General features: G+C 38.1%; 3 protein-coding genes across 4 annotated transcripts in view; 2 read left to right on the top strand and 1 right to left on the bottom strand.

Moving 5' to 3' along the window:
- The window catches only part of LOC127410006 (uncharacterized), a 7,274-nt gene extending 7,135 nt beyond the window's left edge, over window positions 1–139 (top strand). The window contains exon 10 of the mRNA XM_051644983.1: window positions 2–139. Within this exon, the coding sequence (XP_051500943.1) occupies window positions 2–44 (43 nt within the window). The 3' untranslated portion in view covers window positions 45–139. The remainder of the gene's footprint in view (window position 1) is intronic.
- Window positions 110–14,416, bottom strand: LOC127410007 (amidophosphoribosyltransferase-like). Its single transcript, XM_051644984.1, has 11 exons — window positions 14,273–14,416; window positions 6,352–6,418; window positions 6,013–6,219; window positions 5,790–5,902; window positions 4,940–5,085; window positions 3,251–3,323; window positions 2,872–3,023; window positions 2,518–2,645; window positions 2,217–2,438; window positions 1,977–2,097; window positions 110–1,781 (listed from the first exon to the last, which is right to left on the bottom strand). Exons 1-11 carry the CDS (start codon window positions 14,398–14,400, stop codon window positions 1,615–1,617), a joined length of 1,524 nt encoding a protein of 507 aa, XP_051500944.1. The 5' UTR covers window positions 14,401–14,416; the 3' UTR covers window positions 110–1,614.
- LOC127410005 (multifunctional protein ADE2-like) lies at window positions 6,472–22,126 on the top strand. 2 transcript variants are annotated; one of them, XM_051644981.1, is made up of 15 exons: window positions 6,472–7,641; window positions 9,474–9,863; window positions 10,741–10,809; window positions 10,914–11,624; window positions 11,745–11,822; window positions 13,720–13,895; window positions 15,011–15,047; window positions 15,288–15,485; window positions 17,077–17,255; window positions 18,745–18,924; window positions 19,090–19,203; window positions 19,430–19,513; window positions 20,970–21,150; window positions 21,453–21,611; window positions 21,817–22,126. In XM_051644981.1, the coding sequence occupies exons 1-15, from the start codon at window positions 7,260–7,262 to the stop codon at window positions 21,981–21,983; spliced, it is 3,105 nt and encodes a 1,034-aa protein (XP_051500941.1). In that variant the 5' UTR covers window positions 6,472–7,259; the 3' UTR covers window positions 21,984–22,126. The 2 variants fall into 2 exon arrangements, with proteins under 2 accessions (XP_051500941.1, XP_051500942.1); XM_051644982.1 differs by lacking the exons at window positions 6,472–7,641; window positions 9,474–9,863; window positions 10,741–10,809; ... (1 more) ...; window positions 11,745–11,822; window positions 13,720–13,895 and adding an exon at window positions 14,779–14,916.

Raw genomic sequence — 22,126 nt, 5'->3', positions numbered from 1 at the left:
GTCTCTCAAGGAGGCGACTTCAGTATGGTCTTCTGCAGCGATGAGGTTTCCTGTGGGCACCCCATAATCCTGTATTCTTTATGGTTAAACGTAATTCATATTGTGAATACTTCCAAGTTCACCCTAGATAAGTACAGTGGATGACATCAAGTCAGTAGACACTGATATTCAACAGTCAGTTTTCTTGTTTTTAATACACATGTACTTGTAAATGCAACAGTTTCAATTTCAGTATAGTTTGTTTTTAATGTGTAAATATATCTTACAAGACCCTTGAGTTATAATATTATACATTTTAACAAAACCTAGTGGATTTAAAAAAGACAATTTGATTTCCATCAACAGGGTCCAATTACATGTGCGTTGACATTGTATATTTGTTTGTAAATAATTCAGACTCTTTTTGTTTAAACTTTAAACAAACTTTTAATTCTAATAAACAAATATGTGCATTTCACATACAGAAAAGCTCTTTTTTTTTTTTTTTTAGGATAAATAGAAAAGTGGGAAAATGTCTTAAAGTAGCAGGACAGCTCAAAATGAAAACTTAGACTCAAAAATGCTTAGGGGGATTTTGAAATATAAATTCTCATAGGAATGTTACAAGATGTAGTGTTAAGTAGGTGAAACTGTATTCTAGTCTTAGCTGAACTTGCATTCTGCAATCACCAGCAGCAATGCTGACATGAATTTCAAGGAAAACTTAAAGGAATGTTTGAAATTTCAAAATAGATCCATATTTTTTAGTTCTAACTCCCAGTATGACCTGCCTTTTAGAAGATATCTATAACATTTATCAATGCTTTAACATATGTTAAAGTTCACCCAAAATGAAAATTCTCTCATCATTTACTCACCCTCATGCCATCCCAGATATTTATGACTTAAAATCTTTGTATTCTGCGAAGAATGTTTGAATGGTGACCAAAACTTTGAAGCTTCAAAAAGCACAAAGGCAGCATAAAAGTAATCCATACGACTCCAGTGAATCCATGTCTTCTGAAGTGATCCAACTGATTTTGGGTGAGAACAGACCAAAATGAAACTCCCTTTTCACTGTACATCGTACCATTGCAGTCTCTAGGCACAATCATAATTTCATGCTACATTACACTTCATAATGTTTGACGCATGCGCAGTACGCTAGGTTGTGTAATGGAGCTTGAAATCATGATCGCCAAGAGGACTGGTGATGTCAAGATTTATAGTGTAAAAGGATTTATATTTTGGTCTGTTCTCACCCAAAACCAATTAGAAAACTTCAGAAGACATGGATTAAACCACTGAAGTCTAATGGATTACTTTATGCTGCCTTTTTGTTTTTTTGGAGCTTTAAAAAATGTGGCCACCATTCACTTGCATTGTATGGACCTACAGAGCTGAAATATTCTTTTAAAAATCTTTGTGTTCTGCAGAAAATAGAAAGTCATACACATCTAGGATGACATGAGTGTGAATAAATTATGAAAGAACTGGATTTTTGTGGTGAACCATTCCTTTAAGACCGTATTGAGCACCACAGCTTCAGTTTTAAGTCATGAAGTTGCATTTATAATAGAGGAATTCTTTACAGAATAAGACATTAAATTGAATAGCAGTTTGGAGGCCTGCAATTCACCACTCCAGCTCCACAGGGTATTTGCCTGTGAGGCAGGCTGTGCAGTGGCCCAATCTAGTTTTAGTGCTAGAGCAGATCCTCTCATCTTTCCCATGTGACTCTATCCCACTTTGAACAGCAGACACCAGGCCTTCAACAGAAAGATAACGCACGCTTGTAGCACCTGCTCAAAACAAAACAACATTACAACAATGTACATCACATTCTAAAGAACCTTTGTGGTCCACATGCACAATTGGAAGTTATCAAAAATAATTTTTTCAGGCTGCAAAGCATAATTTGTATACTACTTTCATAGTTTGTGTGTACAATCTAAGACCCTAGGGCTTCAGCAAATCTCTTTTTTATTCTGACGTACCAATATAGCCAGCTATATCCTCAAACTCTGGTTTGTTAGCAATTAGCTCCTCTTTGGTAGGAATGTTGATGCCCATGTAGCATGGGAACCGGATCGGAGGTGATGCAACTCGTATGTGGACCTGTAAGGTCAGGTGACATACACAATGACAGTATGCAGTTCAATAGAGACCAAAGCAGCAAACATATCCAAGAAAAGGCTAATTATATATGCAATTTATAACATTTGAATGAACCTTACCTCCGTTGCACCTGCTTCCTTTAGCAGTTTAATAATAGGGGAGATGGTGTTGCCCCTGACAATAGAATCATCAACAAGCACCACTCGTTTGCCAGCAAAGTTGTCAGTCAATGCTCCAAACTTCTTGGCCACTCCAAGCTGACGCAGTCGAGTATTTGGTTGAATGAACGTTCTGCCCACATAACGGTTCTTACATAGTACCTCTACATATGGAAGTCCAGACTGCAGAGAGACAAAAGTGAAACTTTGCAATACCTCTTGAGTGAACCATTAACACAAATATGTATAGCATCCTTATTACCTCTTGTGCATATCCTAATGCTGCAGGTGTGGCTGATTCTGGAACCGTACTAACTACATCAGCGTCAGTAGGGGCCTCAATGGCTAACTGCCGTCCACAGCGCTGCCTCACAGTATATACCATTTGACCTGTAATATGGTAACATAAACGCTTATTTCACCTAGGATTAACTTCATAAACATTGCCTGGACTGTAACAATCATGTCACAACTGATGAGAAAAATTAACTAAATCATTACAATCTTATACCGAACCTATTAAAAATAATAATTCTGCTCTATCTGATAAGAATAGTTAACTTTTGTTTAAAATTATTCATAATATCCAGAGAGACAGTTTTAAACATGAACTTGCCTTCAAATATAGAGTCTGGCCTGGCAAAGTAAACATATTCAAATATGCAAAAGGCAGGAGAGTCTCCCTCTGGGCGTGGGAAAACAGTCAGGCTCTTCACTCCATTTTTAGAGATCTGGACTATCTCCCCCGGCTGTACTTCACGATAATACCTGAGAAAAGAAAAATGGAAACACAAACAGAAACAAAATGTAATAGGAGCTTAGGGCTCTGCGATGGAAACTTGTTACAGAAACAGTATATGGTACCCAAATGGCAAAGAGAGTTAAAAAGTGGGCTTTCACATTTGAACCAAATGCAGAAATCAAAGCCATATCAAACTGAGTGATTCTGTTTTAATTCAAGGTAAATAAAGGTTGCCATGATGATGTGGGCATACCTTGCTCCAATGGACTGGAAGCTACAGGACTCAGATGAAACCACCCAACCTTCTGTGTCTCCTTCTCCAGCACCTAACAGGAATGAGCTTTTTATTCTAGTACCCAACAGGCAGCCCACAGCCTTTATTTAGCAGTCGGTGACATGCCTAATTATGAATATATTCTGTACTTATAATTAGCCCCCAATAGTAATGACTATTAATTTTTTAATTTTACACTTCAAACAATCTCATTCTTACAATGTGAAAGTTGATTTATTAATTTTATTCCATATTTCATCATTACAAAACACCACGATACAAAACAGACAAATCACAAGGACAAAGGAACAAATAAAGACCAGAAAGACCCTTCATATCCAATCAAAATGTGCTGCATACAACAGAAAATGCATAGCTCGGCACAGTAACAAAGTAAGGAGGTTATGACAAATATGACCACCTATTCATACCATATTTTAGAGACTAACATTCTAGGTAATTGTTACATGCAAATAATTAAAGCATAGTTAGTCCTTATTGCTCAAGTAACTAAAGAACTTCCCACATTTTATCAAATCTACTGTGTTTCCAATTATATATAATTATTTCGATATGTAGGGTGGAGGTGAGTTCTGTTAGCCAGGCTGGGAGAAGAGACCTTGCTTTTTTGTTCAACAAAGACAAAAAAATTTTTTTTGGCTACAATCATCCCATTTTATATGGTTATCTGTATCCTCCAAATGTAAAGCTCCAAGAAATACGACCAGCCTAATATAGAGGTCTTTGTTTCAGGTGGTAAATTACAATTATAGAACTCAGAGTAAACTTGAAAATTTCTGCCCAAAATCTCTGGATCTGTGGGCACAACCAAGAGGTGCCTTAGAGATGAGAAATTTGAAATTTAATTTATCATGAGAGCTCATCAGTCAAACCATAATACTGTTATAATATTTTTTTTATCTCAATTGATGACTGTGACAAACGGTATGTACATATTTTGTCTGTGCAAATGCATCAAGCATAAACCAGGATTTTACTCTCTTCAATTTTACGTTATATTTAACGATATTTAACAACATCATTTACTGGCACCCTTAAAAGATGGCACATGCACAACACAGCTTTTCTGACTGATGTGTCATGTCAACTGAATTCACTTAAAGGAAACAAAGATTATGGCGATGACACTAAATGATGTGGCTAAATTTAAAATTACCTACACAAAGTATCGCAGCTCCCTATATGCATATCATGCAGTCTGCTAGTCCACCAACTCCAACAGCTGCGCTTCCTCGCACGTTATACATGGACCCGATCTAAAGGACCCTCCTCCACACACACACACACACACACACACACACACACACACACACGACGATCGCGGAGCTCTGTGTAGGGCATTAATTTGGCCAGTGACAGGCCTGCTTATGCAGCAACTTCAGAAATAATAAAAAGCCCTTTTCCACCGTCCCAAGTTTCACAATCGGGTCCGTTTTCACCTACCATTTACTATTCACTCAAGTTAACTTCTTGAAACGTGTTGACATTAACATTGACAGAATTTATAGGCCCTATTTACACTGCATATATTCAAAAACTAAAATGTAAAACAAAGATGCCCCTGTATACCAGTACCCCTTGTTTGAATAGTGTTTTCCCACTTTCCACTCCCATCATTGTTGAATTAATTATTTTGCTTGTACACACCTGAGGTGTGCAGTTTGGAGATGGGCATTAGACGTCCAATACAGAGAGGCCTGTTTCCATAGGGGTCTCTCACAGCATAGATCACATCTTTATGCATCACTAGCAGTGAGTATGATGTAGGCGTCTCAGTCATCAGATTTTTAATACTAAAAAAAAAAAACATTAAAAGACTTGAACATAATTATCACACAAATTGGATTTCATTTTAAAATCAGTAAGTCTATTAAAGGAATATTCCAGGTTTAATACAAGTTAAGCTCAATCGACAGTATTTGTGGCATAATGTTGATTACCACAAAAAATAAGCAAAAATTGTGAGGCACTTACAATGGAAGTGAATGGGACCAATTTTTGGAGGGTTTAAAAAGACAGAAATGTGAAGCTTATAATTTTATAAAAGCACTAATTAATTCTTCTGTTAAAACTCATTATATGAGCTGTTTTTACAGTCGTTTTATGGTTAATGTCATTACCAACGTAATTGTATATAATTTTACACAGAAAAGGTTAGCAAGCAATTTTATCACACTAAAATCATGTTAACAAGCATATCGTTTATGCCTTGTGGCTACATTTTTTTAATAGTATTTTAACATTTACGGATTGGCCCCCATTCACTTACTTTGTAAGTGACTAACTGTAACCCAGATTTGTACTTTTTTTTTTTTTTTTTTAAGAAATGGTCAGTCGATTTGAAATGCTTTTTTGTGGTAATCAACATTTTGCCACAAATGCTGCTGATTGAGCTCAACTTGTTTTGAACACAGAATATTCCTTTAAGATGAGAGGGTTTAATGAGTGGTGATCCAATCAGATGTTCTTGTAAAGGGAATGGCAATGTACAACTTACCGAGCCACCCAATCAGGAGTGTCAAGCTCCTCCATTGGAGGAGTCAGTGCAAGGAGCTGAGTGATAAGCTCACTGTCTGAGCAGGTGGAGAGGCCAACCCCATGTCGCATAACCTTTAACACACAATTTATCACATATTATATCAAATAGGAAAAAATAACCTCCATCCCTCCTCCAAAACCCTACGTGGAGTCTCATGAAATCCCTAAAAGTCAAATCCCACCTTCTTGCGCAGTGCAGAGGCATTGACCAGCTCTCCATTGTGTGCCACAGCAATCTTGCCATGCAGGGTGTCCACCACAAAAGGCTGGCAGTTCTGCAGCTCTGAGATGCCAGTGGTGGAGTAACGTGTGTGTCCAATACCAAGGTTACCATTGCGCAGCTTCAGCAAGTCCTCTGGTTTAAAAGCTGTGTTCACTAAGCCCATTCCCTGCGAGAGAGATAGCAATTATCTCAGACGTGCCTAATCTTGCACTCACTGCTGAATTTACATTTGAAACAATCACCCCTCAAGGTACATTTTAAGTAAGATGTTTTACACACTGTATTATTCCTACATTACCTTCAGAGTGGTGTATATCGGGGGATTTGTTCCAGTACTTGTGACAATTCCAGCACTCTCTTGACCCCTATTTAACAGAAAGTACTTTAAAATTCTCTAATACAGTTATTCCACACAGACAATTACATATATTGTTTCATGGAGTGATTTACATATTTTCTTAGTAGATGCATATGTAAATGACAATGTAAAGAAAGGGTAAGTATTGTGATAAACTGATGGAGTTTGTTGAAGGCATGAAATTGCATGCAGTGACCAACTAGATCACACTGTAGCAACATGTTTAGGCAAGACTGCAGTCTAGATAGAGAATGTGTCCATCCTATTCCTCCCTCTCTTCCACTATTTTACACAAACAATATCAAAATCAAGCCAGATCTGTCACATGATTCAATGGCTGCAACGCGTGTGACCAAGGCAGATCAAACTGGTTTGTGTGAAGTGGTTAGCTACAGTGAGAATGAGGAAGGGGGAGGGGCAGGAATTAGAGAGAGAGAGGGAGAGAGAGAGAGAGAGAGGGGACTGAAACCATGAGGGGAGAGAAAAAATACATATATCTCAAATAAGACTAAGCAAGGCATTCAAAACAGAATTACAAACAGATACCCTGTCAGCTCTTAGCACAGCCAAATGCCTCTTAAGCCTTTTACAGATGTCTTATTGGGAGAAACTGACACAGCAAGTGCAGCTCACTCGCCAAGCCACTTCTCACATTTCCTCCCTGCACCTCCCCCACTGCACACAGCTTAAGCCAGTCATAAGGCTGTTCTCGGTCACGTGGATATTCCTAACTGGCTCAGTCGTCTGGTTGCCTTGGACACTGAGCTTAAAGTCAACGGGGAGGGGGAGCAGAGAGGATAAAGGCAGAGGTGAACAAACAGAAGCCATTTCTAGGCAAGCTTAGAAACATGGAGCCTGACACAGCCCAACACAGGAATGCTGGGGAGGAAAAGCAGCAGAGAGGAAAAGCTGGACATTGGAGAGGGGAAGAAGTGAAAGCTCTGCTTTCGGTGTGGAGGGAGAGACAGGCATGGGAAGAGGAAGAGAGCAAGGCCAAGTATGAGGCCATCTCAAGCCGACTGAGAGAGCTTGGGGTGTGTAAAGACTGGGTTGAGTGTAAGGCCCAGAGTAGGAGCATGGCTCTTCCAGACTGGAGGCCTACACAGACGGTCTACAAACAAGCTTCCGCAGATACTAGATCACTGGCCCAAAGGCCTTGTGTGGCAGATGAAGAGCCCATGGCTGCCAACAGAAGAGAGGAGTTTACTTCCCAATCAAGTCTTCTGGAAGGTAATTTATTTCACAATTTTAAAAACACAACATTTTGTTAAAGCAATCAAGTTAGAATAATTCGATTTTTGCTCTTTTCGTTTCGTTTCAATTATGCCTATAAAACACACACATATTCGGCAATTGAAACCTTATTCATAATGTCAAGGGAAAATTACTTTGTTGCTTAAGTTGAGTCAAGTTTTATTATCTCAAAAGGGAAAACTGATTTGCAAGTAGAGATTTATTAAATAAATATATACATAAAAACATAAGTTCACATGGTTACAACCACACACAAATATTTATAGTAGGGATGCACTAATGTATCAGCTGCCGATATTTATCGTCCAGTTATTGACCAAATTAAAATCATCAGCATATTGGTAATAAGCATGAAATGAAAAACCGAAGATTTATTTATAATTAATTATTAACAGATTTTGTAAAAACTCTTTGTAATAATAGCCACACTATGTAGAAGGGTTGGCACTCTTTAGAATATAATATTAATTTTTTATTCTGTCACATTCTCTCATTAATAGGGGGTAAAAAAAAAAAAAAAACAATGACAAAATAAGGTAAGTTGCAAAATATCTGTATTATCGTATAGTTTTTTGTTACAATCTGTATCGGTCAAAAATGTTCATATTGGTGCATCCATATTTTATATGCAACTTATATAAATGATAAATAGTTATTATATGTTAAAGTACTTAGTTTACCTATTTTATAACTAAATCTCAACCTCCAAGTACAAATATGTACATAGAATGTAAACAAGACATTAAACATTACCTACTGCATATATATTACTTTAAATTATAATAATCATTTAAACTGCTAATGAGTGGTTAAAACTGCTTCTTTCACTGATCTCATGTGAATTATACTCATAGAATGAGGCATTAAGTCATTGATAACAAATTTTAATGTCACATTAGTTTAGAGTTTACATGTAGTCTTGTAGTCCTCATATTTAAATGCTCCCCTAAACACCTCCCACAGCAATGTTTGCAAACAGTACGCCCTTGCTCAGCTGTTTCAAACTTCTTTTTGACTCTATGCAAAGAATGAAGAAGCACTCTGCCATATGTATGCCAGGGCCATAATATTCCTTTGCCCCCAAAGACCCCAAAACTTTCTAAAGGTGCGCTCATTTTTTTTCCCTCAACTTTTTACTCACAATTTTGAAACATATGTTTAAGTGAGATGAAGAAATATCAATAACGTTATAAAAGCTGTTTTATTCTACATGGAGTGGGTCACCTCATGGGGGCTGCTATGTTAGGATCACATGACCAGTGAAATACTACTCGCTTAACATCAGTGATCACCCTTTTATTGGACATTTTAATTAATAAACAAAATTAATCATGGCTGACTCTGAATAGCTAATTTCTACAATGGCATCAGTAACTGAAAACTATTGCGTTTGAATGAGGTTGCATCCATGCTGCTAGGTGTCAGTCCACCCTGCTAAAAAAAAAAACAACAACAAAAAACAATAGAAACCCTCACAGAAATTCTAATTGTTTTAATGGTTATAATGCTAACTACTGGTTTAAATGGTAACTATAACAGTCCAGGTGGGTCTGTACTGGTAATGTGTTGTTGGCTTCTATTGGTGGCATGTTATGTCTAGTGGAAACAATTAGAAACCAATACATATCTATAATGGAAACAATACATACCATTAAATCCTAATGGAATATGACCCAAAACACACTAGACTCAATGGTATTCGTAGTGGAAACCAATCGAATTTCTATAGTTTTTTTCAGCAGGGCAAGATGACAATTTATTTTTACTAAGTGCACCTTTAAATAAAAAACAATTTACTTCCTACTCAGGGCTGGATGGAGGCCGACACTGGTCTGACAAGGAGGTCCGGGCTCTTCTAAATGTCTGGTCAGATAAGGAGGTTCACAAGCAACTCCAACGCTCCCACAGAAACAAGGCTATCTTCCAGGAAATGGCACGTCGTCTGGAGCAGCAACATGGCGTTGTGCGAGACTGGAGACAATGCCGCACCAAATACAAGAACCTGAAATATGACTACAAAGTCAGCAAAAGCCAAGGCCGACCAATGAGGTTCTTGGCTGAGCTTGATTCCATTTTGCAGGGCAAAGACATTGAAGGGGGTTTTGAGGGGGAGGACTTGCCCAGGAAAATACCAGACAGAGACCCTCTGGCTACAGGGTGTGAACCTGGCAAAGAACAGGTTATCAAGATTGATGATGGTAAGTTTTTAATTACTACCTGTGAAAAATGTAGTGCTTCATTAGAAAATAAAGACTCAACTGGTGGGTTCTGATAAGGTTGCGAGTAATGCTAAATGCAAACAATAAAATGCAGCTAACTAACTTAAAATACTGTATAGTTGGGACAGCAAAAATAAACGTGCTTATCAACTTTTTTTGTTGTTGACGTCAAAGGCCATGCGTCTAATGAAACTCTACAGTATTTTGGCGCAAATCCACGTGTCATTTGGTAGAAGCTAGCCAAATTGGACAGACACCAACCATCTGGCTATTTCTCCTATTCAGCAGCATAAGGGACTATTCACAAAGGACAAATTCTTGCATTCAAAAACAGCTAGTCACAGTGCAGTGGAAATGCATAGAACATTTGGGTCTCTGAAAAAACAGCGAGACACAATGGTCAAAGACGTCTGTCTAGCTCATGTGTTCATAGACTTAACAGTTTAAAAAAAAAAAAAGTGCACATGGATTGCAATATGCCTCCTATATGAATTCCCCCCAATATAATATGTCCAAGTGTTTGATTCATGTTTTAAGCAATAACACTATCACACTTATTTACAGAAACACATTTACAGTTTTCCTACTTGGCCTACGTTATGCTAATCATAAGATATACTAATGCTTATATTGTTGGTGTTGGACTTATGCAGTTCATGATAATATATTAACACATTTCAAATCATTTGATTTTAAGGACATTTTTGTAACTTTTGGACAGCAAACACATTTGGTACTATGTTGGGTCACCACTGGATGTCCAATGTACAATTTAGGTCCTCAGGCAAAATCAGATGAAGTTCATCAGCTTTTCATAATCTAGAATTTCACTATTTCCATTTTTACTCCTTTAAAGATGAAAGTCTGGCAGAGATGCAAACAATAATGAATACTACAGCCCATCCTCTGATTGGAAGAGAAACAGGTGAGTTAGAAGATCGTCACAAAAGCTGGTATGTTAAATGTAATTTAAAAACTACACATCTTAAAAACCCCTAATTTCTGTCCAATGCTTAACCATGTCACCAGCGACAACAGCAGCAGCAAACGAAATGAACGTAATCACGGTGCATGACTCTGGCAGAAACTGGAGTGAGGAAGAGGTGGCAGCACTGCTTCAAATTTGGGCTGAAGAAAGCATTCAGCGACAGCTACAAGGCTCAACCAGAAATAAAGACATTTTTGTGCAAATTTCACGCAGGCTTCTTCAGCAGGGTGTAGAAAGAGACTGGAAACAATGTCGCACCAAGTATAAAAACTTGAAATACCTCTACCGTTCTCTGCAGAGAGGAAAGGCTGATATAGGAGATCCTCGCCGCCTCATGAGGTTTTATGAACAGCTGGATGCCCTTTTATCCAAGCCTTCTAGAAGTCGTATGAGTTATGCAGAGTTCAATTCTAGGATGTTCAGTCCTCCAGAATTTGAGGAGCACTCCATGGTGGGAGTTCCACAGGTGGATAATGACATTGTTACTGTTAGATATGACCAGCCGCCTATGAATGAGGCCAATTTAACATCTCCTGCCAATACTGCAAGGGTTTTTCAGAATCAAGCTGGGACCGAAAGCATTTTAACACAGTCAGATGAAGTGACAAACATGCAATTTGGGATGCCTGAAATGAATTCCATGATGGTAAGATCAGTTAGCAGTCCTCAGATAGAGTATGAACAGCATCTCTCCTCTGACTCCGTCACTGCAGTTATATATGACAACGGTCCGAAGTACAGAAGAAACACAGGTAATTGTATTACACCATAATAATTATACTAAAAATACTTCATTTAAAATGATTAAGTGTGCAAGAAATGACATTTTCATTTGTCTACTCTCAATTTGTGTCCGTATGTTTGCAATGTAGACAGCGGTGAGACAACATACACAAGAGGAGAGCAGGTGGTGGCCACCAAAGGCAGAAAGAGGAAGGCTACAGACGAAGGTTTTTCATTATATTCTCCTCATGATAGGGACATTCTCAATTTAAAGTTGTAACACACAGTAACGGACTAGGGCTCAGCTGTGACTGAGTCTTGTGACTCCATATATTCACATCTTAATGATTTTATTTTTTCACAGAGGAATTAAAGGGTTAGTTCACCCAAAAATAAAAATTCTCTCATCATTTACTTACCCTTATGCTATCCCAGATGTGTATGATTTTCTTCTGCTGAACACAAACGAAGATTTTTAGATGAATACTTCAGCTCTGTAGGTCCATACAATGCAGGTGAATGATGACCATAATTCCAAAAGCTCCAAAAAGGAGATAAAGTCAGCATTCAAGTAGTCCATAAGACTTCAGTGGTTTAATCAATGTTTTCAGAAGTGATCCAGTTTGTTTTGGGTGAGAACAGACCAAAATATAACTCCTTTTTCACTGTACATCTTGATATCTGCAGTCTCCTTGGCAAACATGATTTCAAGCTCGATTACACAAGAAAGTCATACACATCTGGGATGGCATGAGGGTGAGTAAATGATGAGAGAATTTTCATTTTTGGGTGAACTTTCCCTTTAAAGGAATAGTTAACACCAAAATGAACATTATGTTATTATTCACTCACTCTAAAACCCATTTGACTTTCCATGGAACACAAAAAGTCTTCACAGGGTTTATTTGCCATACTGACAGTGAAAAGTGACACTAGTCTGCCAATTTGAAAAAGGACAATAATAAAACAACATAAAGCCCAAGTAACAGTAGCCTAATTGATACAACTTGGAAGATTTGGCAACCTTCTTAGTCTTCTGAAGCAATATTATCATTTTGTGTGATGAACAGCATGAAATGCAAGTAGTTATTATTCACTTTCAAATTAAATAATAAAGCACTTAAATCAAATATGGCTGCCACATTGATAACATCAAACATTATTGGTTCTTGTGACATGACGTTTGGTCATGAGAAACACTGAGGTTGAGTGATCACCTTTTGCGTCAGAATTGCCATTTTTGAGTGAAATTTCCTTTTATAGAAGTAATTTAAAGGTGCACTCAGTAATATTTTCCTCATTAAAAAAAGTTTAACTCCTAAAGACATCAATTGTAATTTTGCAATATATGTAGGGAATCATGAACACTCACATTAAAATTAAGACTCCAGTCATAACAATAACCTATTAAAAGCTGTTTTATTCTACATGGAGAGGGTCCGCACATGGGGGCTGCCATGTTAGTATCACATGACCGGATGAATTCTACTCACTTAATCTCAGTAACCGTCCTGTTTTTTGACGTTCACTCATTGATTAAAGTACCCATGGCTGACTGTGAATACTAAATGTCTACAACAGCATCTGAAACTGAAAACTATTGATTTTAAATTATGCTGCATCCAAGCCGCTAGGTGTCAGTGTACGTCCAAGATGACACAAAGACAAAAGTTACTGAGTGCCCCTTTAACACTAAAAGAAGATATAACAATGAATATACAGTATATATGTATATATTTCTGAGGAAATATCAAATAATTATGTGTGAGTGAGTCATATTCATTCAATTTCACACATTAAAGGGAATAATTCACCCCAAAACGCTCATGTTGTTCCAAACCTGTATGATCTGTGGAACACAAAAGGAGGCAGAATGTTAAGGACTGACAACCTCAGTCCTCATTCACTTTTATTGTATGGAGAAAAAGATCCAGACACTTTTCCTTCTGTGTTTCACTTAAGTAAGTACTGTAAGTCACATGGATTTGGAACGTTATTAGGGTGAGTATATTATGACAGAATTTCCCGTTTTTTAAGAGAACTAACCTTTTAAATAACGGTCAGAGAATAAACACGCTCTTTGACCTACGGCACATTTGTTAATTATTATCTATATTTTTTCAGGGGACCGTTTGGTTAGCAAACAGTTTCATCAGAGCACTGACGATGGAGAAAGCAGCACAGACTGGTCGGAGAATATAGACTTCCAATGTAAAGAAGAGGACGATCAATACATTCCGATCATGGAGATCACCTCTGTTTGTTCTATGGCGTCTAATGCAATCACGGCCGAACAATCGGTGAGATGACAGAACAATGGAAATCTATTGATTTGCGATTCCAATATTGCGTTAGTAGCGAGAGAGATACACAGTAGCTGCAAAGTTCACAAACCGTTATATCATGAACGGTCCTTGAATAATGGGCTGTATCAGTATTGATAAAGCGTATCAGTAAGAAAAAGAAACATTAGGCAATTGCAAAAGTTGGACCTATATGAATTACATGATAAAGAGTACTACATTTTTAGTTTACATACAATGCAAGCATTAAGAAAGGTTACTGTGTTACCCGGATATGAAACAAGAAGATTCATTTAAAACGGATTAACAAATCCTCCTGTAAATCACAAGAGCAAAACTTTTTTTGTTCTAAAAGTCAGCAGCATCACACTTACCTGTGCTGTAAAGCAACAAGCCCAAGTGTCAAAATCTGTGCCACCTCCAGTTGTGTTGGCCATTCGCCCGCTGCGACACAGCCAAAAACCCCGCATTCCTCACCGATACCTGACTCCTCAAACTCCATGTCCTCCTCGGTAGATTTGGATGCCTGGGTCTGTAGCGTAGCGTGTATTTCCACGCTGACTTAAGTAACTCGGAGCACGTGCTTCTTCTTCACAGCGGAGCATGCAGCGCGAGACTAGACAACAAAATGCCCAAATGAATAAAAACACCAGATTTAGGGTCCAAACTGAACTTGAGCAGATGGAAAATAACAGTTCTCAAAGGGGTGTTTGGTCATATCATTAACACAAAATGTACAAAAGTCGGGTTTGATTAACAGTGAGGAATGCGCTGAATGTCTCGCGCCACACCTGCAAGCCACGTGCCACCTAACTTCAATGTAATTTGCGGAGATGTATCAGGATGGATGTTTGCTCCTAAACGTCAGCATAGATACATGAATCTGTCTTCCAAAGTTTTGTTTCTCGAACAAAGGAGAGCGGATTTTTTTGCCCACGTGGTGAAGATGGCATCACTCTGATTGGTTTTTAGTTTCAGCAGAGTGTCGTAACTGGCGTTGCTCTTTGAAAATAAATTAGTTGGGTCTCATTCTTGGCGCCATACTTTATATCAGCTATACTCTGAAATCCGTGGCAAAGAAATAACAGGTTTCTTGTATATTTTTTTTCCAGGAAAAACGAACTTCAACAAAAATGTCGAATACATCAGGTAAGTTAAGTTGCGCCTGCTCCCCCCCCCCACCCGCCTCTCCTGTAGCATATTTATGTTTTGTGTAGCCTAGTTGTTGCGCAGTAAATACAAAAGCATAGTTACAATAATATTCAATTGTTAAGTTATTTATCATAATTATACAACATTGCAAGTCTTAATTGGTCAAGTCCATATATGCTGTAATGTCGCAGTTGTTGTGCAGTTAATATTTGTTGGTATCTTTACTTGTATGCGTAGAATTGAAACTAGGTCCGAAACTGAACGAGGGTAAGACCAAGCAAATCTTTGAGCTTGTGGATGAGCCGGGTCATGTTCTGGTCCAGTCTAAAGATCAGATCACAGCGGGCAACGCGGTTCGGAAGGATCAGATGGAGGGCAAAGCTGCTATTGCCAATAAGACCACCAGCTGTGTGTTCAAACTTTTGCAGGATGCTGGTGAGATTTTTGTTCCTTTTAATTTTTATTTTATGCAGTTATCTGGCAAACAGGTTAATTCCTTTGCAAAGTGTTAAAAAAAAAAAAAAACCCACTTACTGTTTGTTGCAAACTTGCAGCTGTGCATCAGTGCACAAACTCTGGATTGTTTTTATACACTGCCTTTCAAAAGTTTGGGGGACTTGACTGAAATGTTTCTCATGATCTTAAAAAAACGTTTGATCTGAAGGCGTATGCTTAAATGTTTGAAATGAGTTTTGTAGACAAAAAAATAATTGTGCCAACACATTAATTAATTTTATTACAAAACTAACATTTAATAATAATAATAAAAAGTTTTTGAGATGAATGACTTGGACCGAATAATAAAGAAATGTAGCCAGTAAGACTACCATCCCTGGAGTCGCAAGTTCAAATCCAGGGCGTGCTGAGTGACTCCAGTCAGGCTTCCTAAGCAACCAATTGGCCCGGTTGCTAGGGTGGGTAGAATCACGTTGGGCTAACCTCCTCGTGGTCGCTATAATGTGGTTCTTGCTCTCGGTGGGGCGCGTGGTGAGTTGTGCGTGGATTCCACGGAGAATAGCGTGAAGCCTCCACATGCACTAGGTCTCTGCGGTAACGCGCTCAACAAGCCACGTGATAAGATGCGCGGATTGACACAACTGAGATTCGTCCTCCACCACCCGGATTGAGGCGAGTCACTACGCCACCACGAGGACCTAGAGCACATTGGGAATTGTGCATGCAAAATTGGGGAGAAAAAAAAAAGTAGCCAGTAAGTGCCAGCATAGATAGGAACTCCTATAATTATGTTTAAAAAGCATCCCAGGGTGAAACCTCAAGAAGTTGGTTGAGAAAATGCCAAGAGTACATGTCTGCAAATTCTAGGCAAAGGGTGACTACTTTGAAGATGCTAAAATATAACACAGTTTTGATTTATTTTGGATTTTTTTAGTCACAGCATAATTCCCATAGTTACATTTCTGTTAATCCGTAGTTTTAATGACTTTACTATTATTCTAAAATGTGGAGGGAAAAAAAATAATTAAGAATAAGTGACCCTAAACTTTTGACTGGTAGTGTATGTTTTTTGTACAATGTCAAAGAAGTTCATGTGGTAGAGCCAAAATTCAAAGTTACTTTTAAAACAGTTCCCACAGCCACAGCAATTTTGATGAATTGAATTAAGTGTGTCCCATGTGCAGCTCATGATGAAGGTTGTACTCTTGAAATGACAGTCTTGTGACCTAGGCATGCTTCCTTTGATTAAATTGAATAGGACATGCATGCATGCGTTGTTTAGGTTATTTAGACTACAGTCCCAGTTTCACTATGTGAAGCATGTCTCTTTTGTCAGTCCACTGCAACACATAGAGTAGCATTGTGTGTTGGTCTTAAGGTTTTACACACTGTTCAGAGAATGGCATCCACCATGAAACCCATAACATAACTGTGCCGTTACCACATCATTGGACATTTTCAAATGTAATTTTATCTGTGCATGTTTATTAGTGGTTTTGCCATTTCTAATAAGATCCACACCTTGCGTGGATGACTGTGAATAATAATGCATGTACCACTTTCCTTTCAGGTCTCAAGACAGCATTTGTTAGACAGCATTCTGAGACCGCTTTTGTGGCAACCCGTTGTGAGATGATACCCATTGAGTGGGTTTGCAGACGGATTGCCACAGGCTCCTTCCTCAAACGAAACCCTGGGGTCAAAGAGGGTTACCGATTCTCTCCTCTAAAGATGGAGATGTTCTTTAAGGTGAGGTTCTATCATTTAGAAATGATAGTTTAAAAAGTTTTAAACAATTGGTGGATTGTGAGATCTCATCTCTCTAAGTATGCATGACACCATGCGTAACCGAATAGCTGAGGAAGTGATGTAGACAGTTTTCGGATGACTTTTTGCGTCATATTAGCACCGAAGAAGTCTACTAACTAGCTTCTCAACAGCGTGACGCACACAACGGGCACAACAACATGGAAAAATGTACAGCTTTGTGCATTTCTAATATCCTTTATGCGTTGATTTTGATGAATATCAGATTACGTTATCTGTTGTGTTTATGGTAATGTCCGAAGGCCAAAGACAACGCAATTTGCTCCTGGATTGTATAACTATACAATCTCTGCTTTGCTTCACTTGGCGCCTTCAATTATCCTTCTAAACTTCATGTAAAGCATAATAATAACTTTAGATTGAGCAGAGATATCGTGAAAAAAACAGACGATTAAAGAAAATGCATGGTTTGTCTATATTTCCCCATCAATCGCTGGTATTTATTATAGATTGTCTTTATTCTTGATCAGTTCTGCATCTGTCACGTAACCTGTCCTTTGCTTCCAGTGGCATATTCAATAAATATTATGCTTTCGGCCTCATTTTATGAATTGAAGACACATGAGATCAGCAAAAGAAGCTGTTATAACCACATGATGATAATTGAAAGTAAGATGCATGTGGTAGATAATTTGTAATGTTTACATTCTGCATTCATGGCGATAATGCTAGCATGCTAACTTTGGCCAAAGTATGCATCTGTTACGTTCTTTTATTGTATTTTATGATGGAATTTGTGAAAATAGTTCATGTAAGATCATGAAAGTTTTTTCTATTCTTGTTTTTAAAGAAAAACATTTGATGCTACTGCAAAGATGGGTGTTGGGTGATATGGGTGTTACTATGGCAGACAGATAAGAGCATTAGTCAATGGGCAAAATACATACAAAATAATAATAATTAGATGCACGTAAATGTGTCACATACATATGTCAATGGCTTACAGACTGCTGAACCGTCCAATAATGAACTTTTCTTGCATTCGCCATGATATCTTTGTGTTGTTGTTGCTATCCTTCTTTACTGCTTTGTATTGCGTTCGAATTTCGGGTTAAATGCACGTCACGCAGCACTTCTGTTTTTCATAGCATGCGCATAATGGCGAGGCCAGATGCGGTCCAATTAAAGTGTATACATGCTGGACGAAACAGGGCTACATTTGCATTATGTAGGTCTGTTAGTTTGATTCCACATAAATTAGACTTTTTTTCAGTTGGACTAAAGCGTTACATGACATTTTAAAAAGATGAATAATTGCTTTAGTCCGATTGAAATCTGCCTTTAATGTGCATGTACGCACTCAATAATGGTCAGACAGAATTGGTTCCTAATAAGATTTTAAATAATTTGTCACGCCCAAGAAGACTGCCAACCTCCATTGTCATACTGATTTTTTTTGTTCTCTGCTCAGGATGATGCCAATAATGACCCACAGTGGTCAGAGGAGCAGTTGTTGATGGCTGGTTTTGAGCTGGCAGGCCTGACCATTGGACGCTGTGAGGTGGACATCATGAGCAAAAGCACAGTTGCCATTTTTGAAGTCCTAGAGAAGGCTTGGGCCACACAGGACTGCACTCTGGTGGATATGAAAGTAAGGAACTAGAGAACTATGTTACAATGTTACAATTTGTTGAGGTTCCTTAGTGTCAGCTCTAATTATTTAGTTCTTTCTGTATTATGTCTAATAATGCCTTTTAATGACTAGGGGGTTCTAGTCATTGTTATAGGGTTTAATATCAATAATTGTTCATCTTAGATTGAATTTGGTGTGAATGTGACCACTAAAGAGATTGTGCTGGCTGATGTGATTGACAATGACTCCTGGAGACTTTGGCCAGCTGGGGATCGCAGCCAGCAGAAAGACAAACAGGTGAAAACCCAAACACTGCAATTAATTTAAAAGAATATTCACATCAGGCCTGAAATGTATTTAGATTTCCTCCTTGTATTACAGGAGTAAAATTAACTGTCTATTAGCAGAGTTAATGATTTTATTGTAATGAAGCAGATGTTCTTCTGCATGGCCTACGTGTTGCAGTATGATCTTTAAGTGTAATGAGTGTAAGTGTCAGATAAATACAGTGCTCTCTTTGTAGGTGTATCGTGACCTGAAAGAAGTCACTCCTGAGGCCATGCAGATGGTGAAGAGGAACTTTGAGTGGGTCGCTGAGCGAGTCAAGGTACTTTAGCATAGTTTATTGGTAACACTTTACAGTAAGGTTCCATTTGTTAACATTAGTAAATGCATTAGTTATCATGAATAAACAATTAACAATATATTTGTTACAGCATTTGTTAATCTTTGTTAATGTTAGTTAATAAAAAATACAATTGTTCATTATTAGTTCATGGTGCATTAATTAATGTTAACTTGTACAACTTTTGATTTTAAAAATGTATTAGTATGGTGGTAAAATACGCTGGCTACAACCCCTGGAGTTCGCTAGCTCGCTAGTTCGAATCCCAGGGCGTGCTGAGTGACTCCAGCCAGGTCTCCTAAGCAACCAAATTGGCCTGGTTGCTAGGGAGGGTAGAGTCACATGGGGTAAAGTCCTCGTGGTCGCTATAATGTGGTTCGTTCTCGGTGGGGCGCATGGTGAGTTGAGCATGGTTGCCGCGGTGGATGGTGTGAAGCCTCCATACGCGCTATGTCTCCGTGGCAACGCGCTCAACAAGCCACGTGATAAGATGCGCGGGTCGACGGTCTCAGACGCGGAGGCAACTGGGATTTGTCCTCCGCCACCCGAACTGAGGTGAATCACTACGCGACCACGAGGACTTAAAAGCACATTGGGAATTGGGCATTCCAAATTGGGAGAAAAAAATAAACAATAATAATAATTTATTAGTATGTATTGAAATTAACATTAAATAAGATTAATAAATGCTGTAACAAATATATTGTTAATTGTTAGTTCATGTTAACAAATGGAAACATATTGTAAAGTGTTACCAGTTTATTTAAAAGATAATTACACACCGTTAGGTACAAAATGGAGTGTTTAATAAGTGACATTTTCTACACTTATATTCCTATTGCATTTTAATTTATATATATATGTCACACCATCTTCCTATGGTTTACTTATTCATATTAATAGTGTTCTAGTTTAAACAGGACCCTTAGTATTGAAAGTTGATTGTAGTGAATGTCATTCATCATTAATAACTTAAAAAAGCTGAACATTAACATATAGCTCTTTGACAGTGACCTTGGGATATTTTCTTAGTTCACCCAAATCAGTTGTGTTTTTCACCTCTGTTAACCCCATGAGGACCCCTCTGACATTGTCATTCCTCTGCTACAAAAACACATTCTTTCACAACAACTACATTAATATCAGTCTGACTGAACCCAACAACCTTTCCTGGCTCTTAATTTACATTGAATCCATTGTTTTGAGTAAGTGTTTTCTCTAGTATCACTGTCCCTGTTTTCTCTAGTCCCACTGTCTAGTATCAAAGTGGTCTTTATTGTAACAGTTCATCACCCCTGGGGTCCACTTATAAGAGATTGCTTATCAATTGCAAAAAAAAAAAAAAACTTCGTTAGTAAGATGCTTTTCCTTTAAAAAAATAAATAAAAAATGTATCTGTGACTGATTGGAATCTGTGTGTGTGCGTGTGCACATGTAGCTGCTCTTGGAGTCTCAGGCGAAAGGAAGGGTTGTAGTTCTGATGGGTTCTACCTCAGACGTGGCTCATTGTGAGAAGATCCGTAAGGCTTGTGCCTCCTATGGAATTCCCTGCCACCTTAGAGTCACCTCAGCTCATAAAGGCCCTGATGAGACCCTTCGTATCAAAGCTGAATATGAGGGTATGACAGATTACCTTATTCTTATACACTCTTGCTCTTGTGTATTTAAAATAGTTTTCATGTGTAAGAACAGCACAACCATGCCCTTCTCACGGACTGTAGCCATATTATGTAATATGCATTTCAAAACATAAGAAATTATTGTACCTTTTATATTTTTTTGTTTCAAATACTGAACTCCAAAATAAATTTTTCAATCCAGAACCCTTTCTTTTTATGAAGTAGATGTATATCTCTTTGTGTTTATAGTATAACTTAGTAGCTTATTAAAATAATATATAATTTAAATTCTCTCTTTTTAGGCGATGGAGTACCCACCATCTTTGTTGCAGTTGCAGGGAGAAGTAATGGCTTGGGTCCTGTGATGTCAGGGAACACGGCCTACCCTGTTATTAACTGTCCCCCTATTACCCCTGACTGGGGTGCTCAGGATATTTGGTCCTCTCTTCGCATGCCTAGTGGTACATCTTGATTTAAATGTCTTCATTTGTGTCTCTATTTGTGTATATGATCTGCTATAAGTTGCAGTGTATCTTCTGTGTGTATTTGTGTCCAGTTATATGCATTTAAAATGACTCAATGCACACTACAATGGACATATGTACAGTACAACTGTATCCCATGCCAAACATTCTCTAATTCTTATCCTTCCTTTAACCCTTTCAGGTCTGGGCTGCTCCACAGTTCTGTCTCCTGATGCTGCTGCCCAGATTGCAGCCCAGATTTTGGGTCTAAATGACCACATGGTCTGGGCCAGACTTCGGGCCTCCATGCTGAACACCTGGATCTCTCTGAAACAGGCTGACAAGAAACTACAAGAGTGCTGCCTGTAAAGGACCAGCATTTTCATTTCCATAAATCACTATGTACCTTTTGTTCTTATATTCTGTCTACACTGTCACTACCTTTGAAAAAGCCTACATGAAATGCTGACCTAGCAATAATCCCATTTCATCAATAAACATTCCTCAAAATA

The sequence above is a fragment of the Myxocyprinus asiaticus genome, chromosome 19 (assembly GCF_019703515.2).
Source record: "Myxocyprinus asiaticus isolate MX2 ecotype Aquarium Trade chromosome 19, UBuf_Myxa_2, whole genome shotgun sequence".
NCBI classification, from domain to species: domain Eukaryota; kingdom Metazoa; phylum Chordata; class Actinopteri; order Cypriniformes; family Catostomidae; genus Myxocyprinus; species Myxocyprinus asiaticus.
The sequence above is the reverse complement of the archived record's forward strand: the minus strand, read 5'-3'. Positions and strand labels throughout refer to the sequence as shown.

Bases quoted from the DNA above. Each gene is read 5' to 3' on its own strand.
- LOC127410007 (XM_051644984.1), bottom strand. From the start codon at position 14,400: ATGGAGTTTGAGGAGTCAGGTATCGGTGAGGAATGCGGGGTTTTTGGC. The intron at 2,646-2,871 runs GCAAGTTCATGT...ACCATATTACAG, and splicing joins GCCAGACTCTATATTTGAAG to GTCAAATGGTATATACTGTG. The intron at 2,098-2,216 runs GTAAGGTTCATT...CTGACCTTACAG, and splicing joins AGGAAGCAGGTGCAACGGAG to GTCCACATACGAGTTGCATC.
- LOC127410005 (XM_051644981.1), top strand. From the start codon at position 7,260: ATGGAGCCTGACACAGCCCAACACAGGAATGCTGGGGAGGAAAAGCAG. The intron at 9,864-10,740 runs GTAAGTTTTTAA...ACTCCTTTAAAG, and splicing joins GGTTATCAAGATTGATGATG to ATGAAAGTCTGGCAGAGATG. The intron at 21,151-21,452 runs GTATGACAGATT...CTCTCTTTTTAG, and splicing joins TATCAAAGCTGAATATGAGG to GCGATGGAGTACCCACCATC.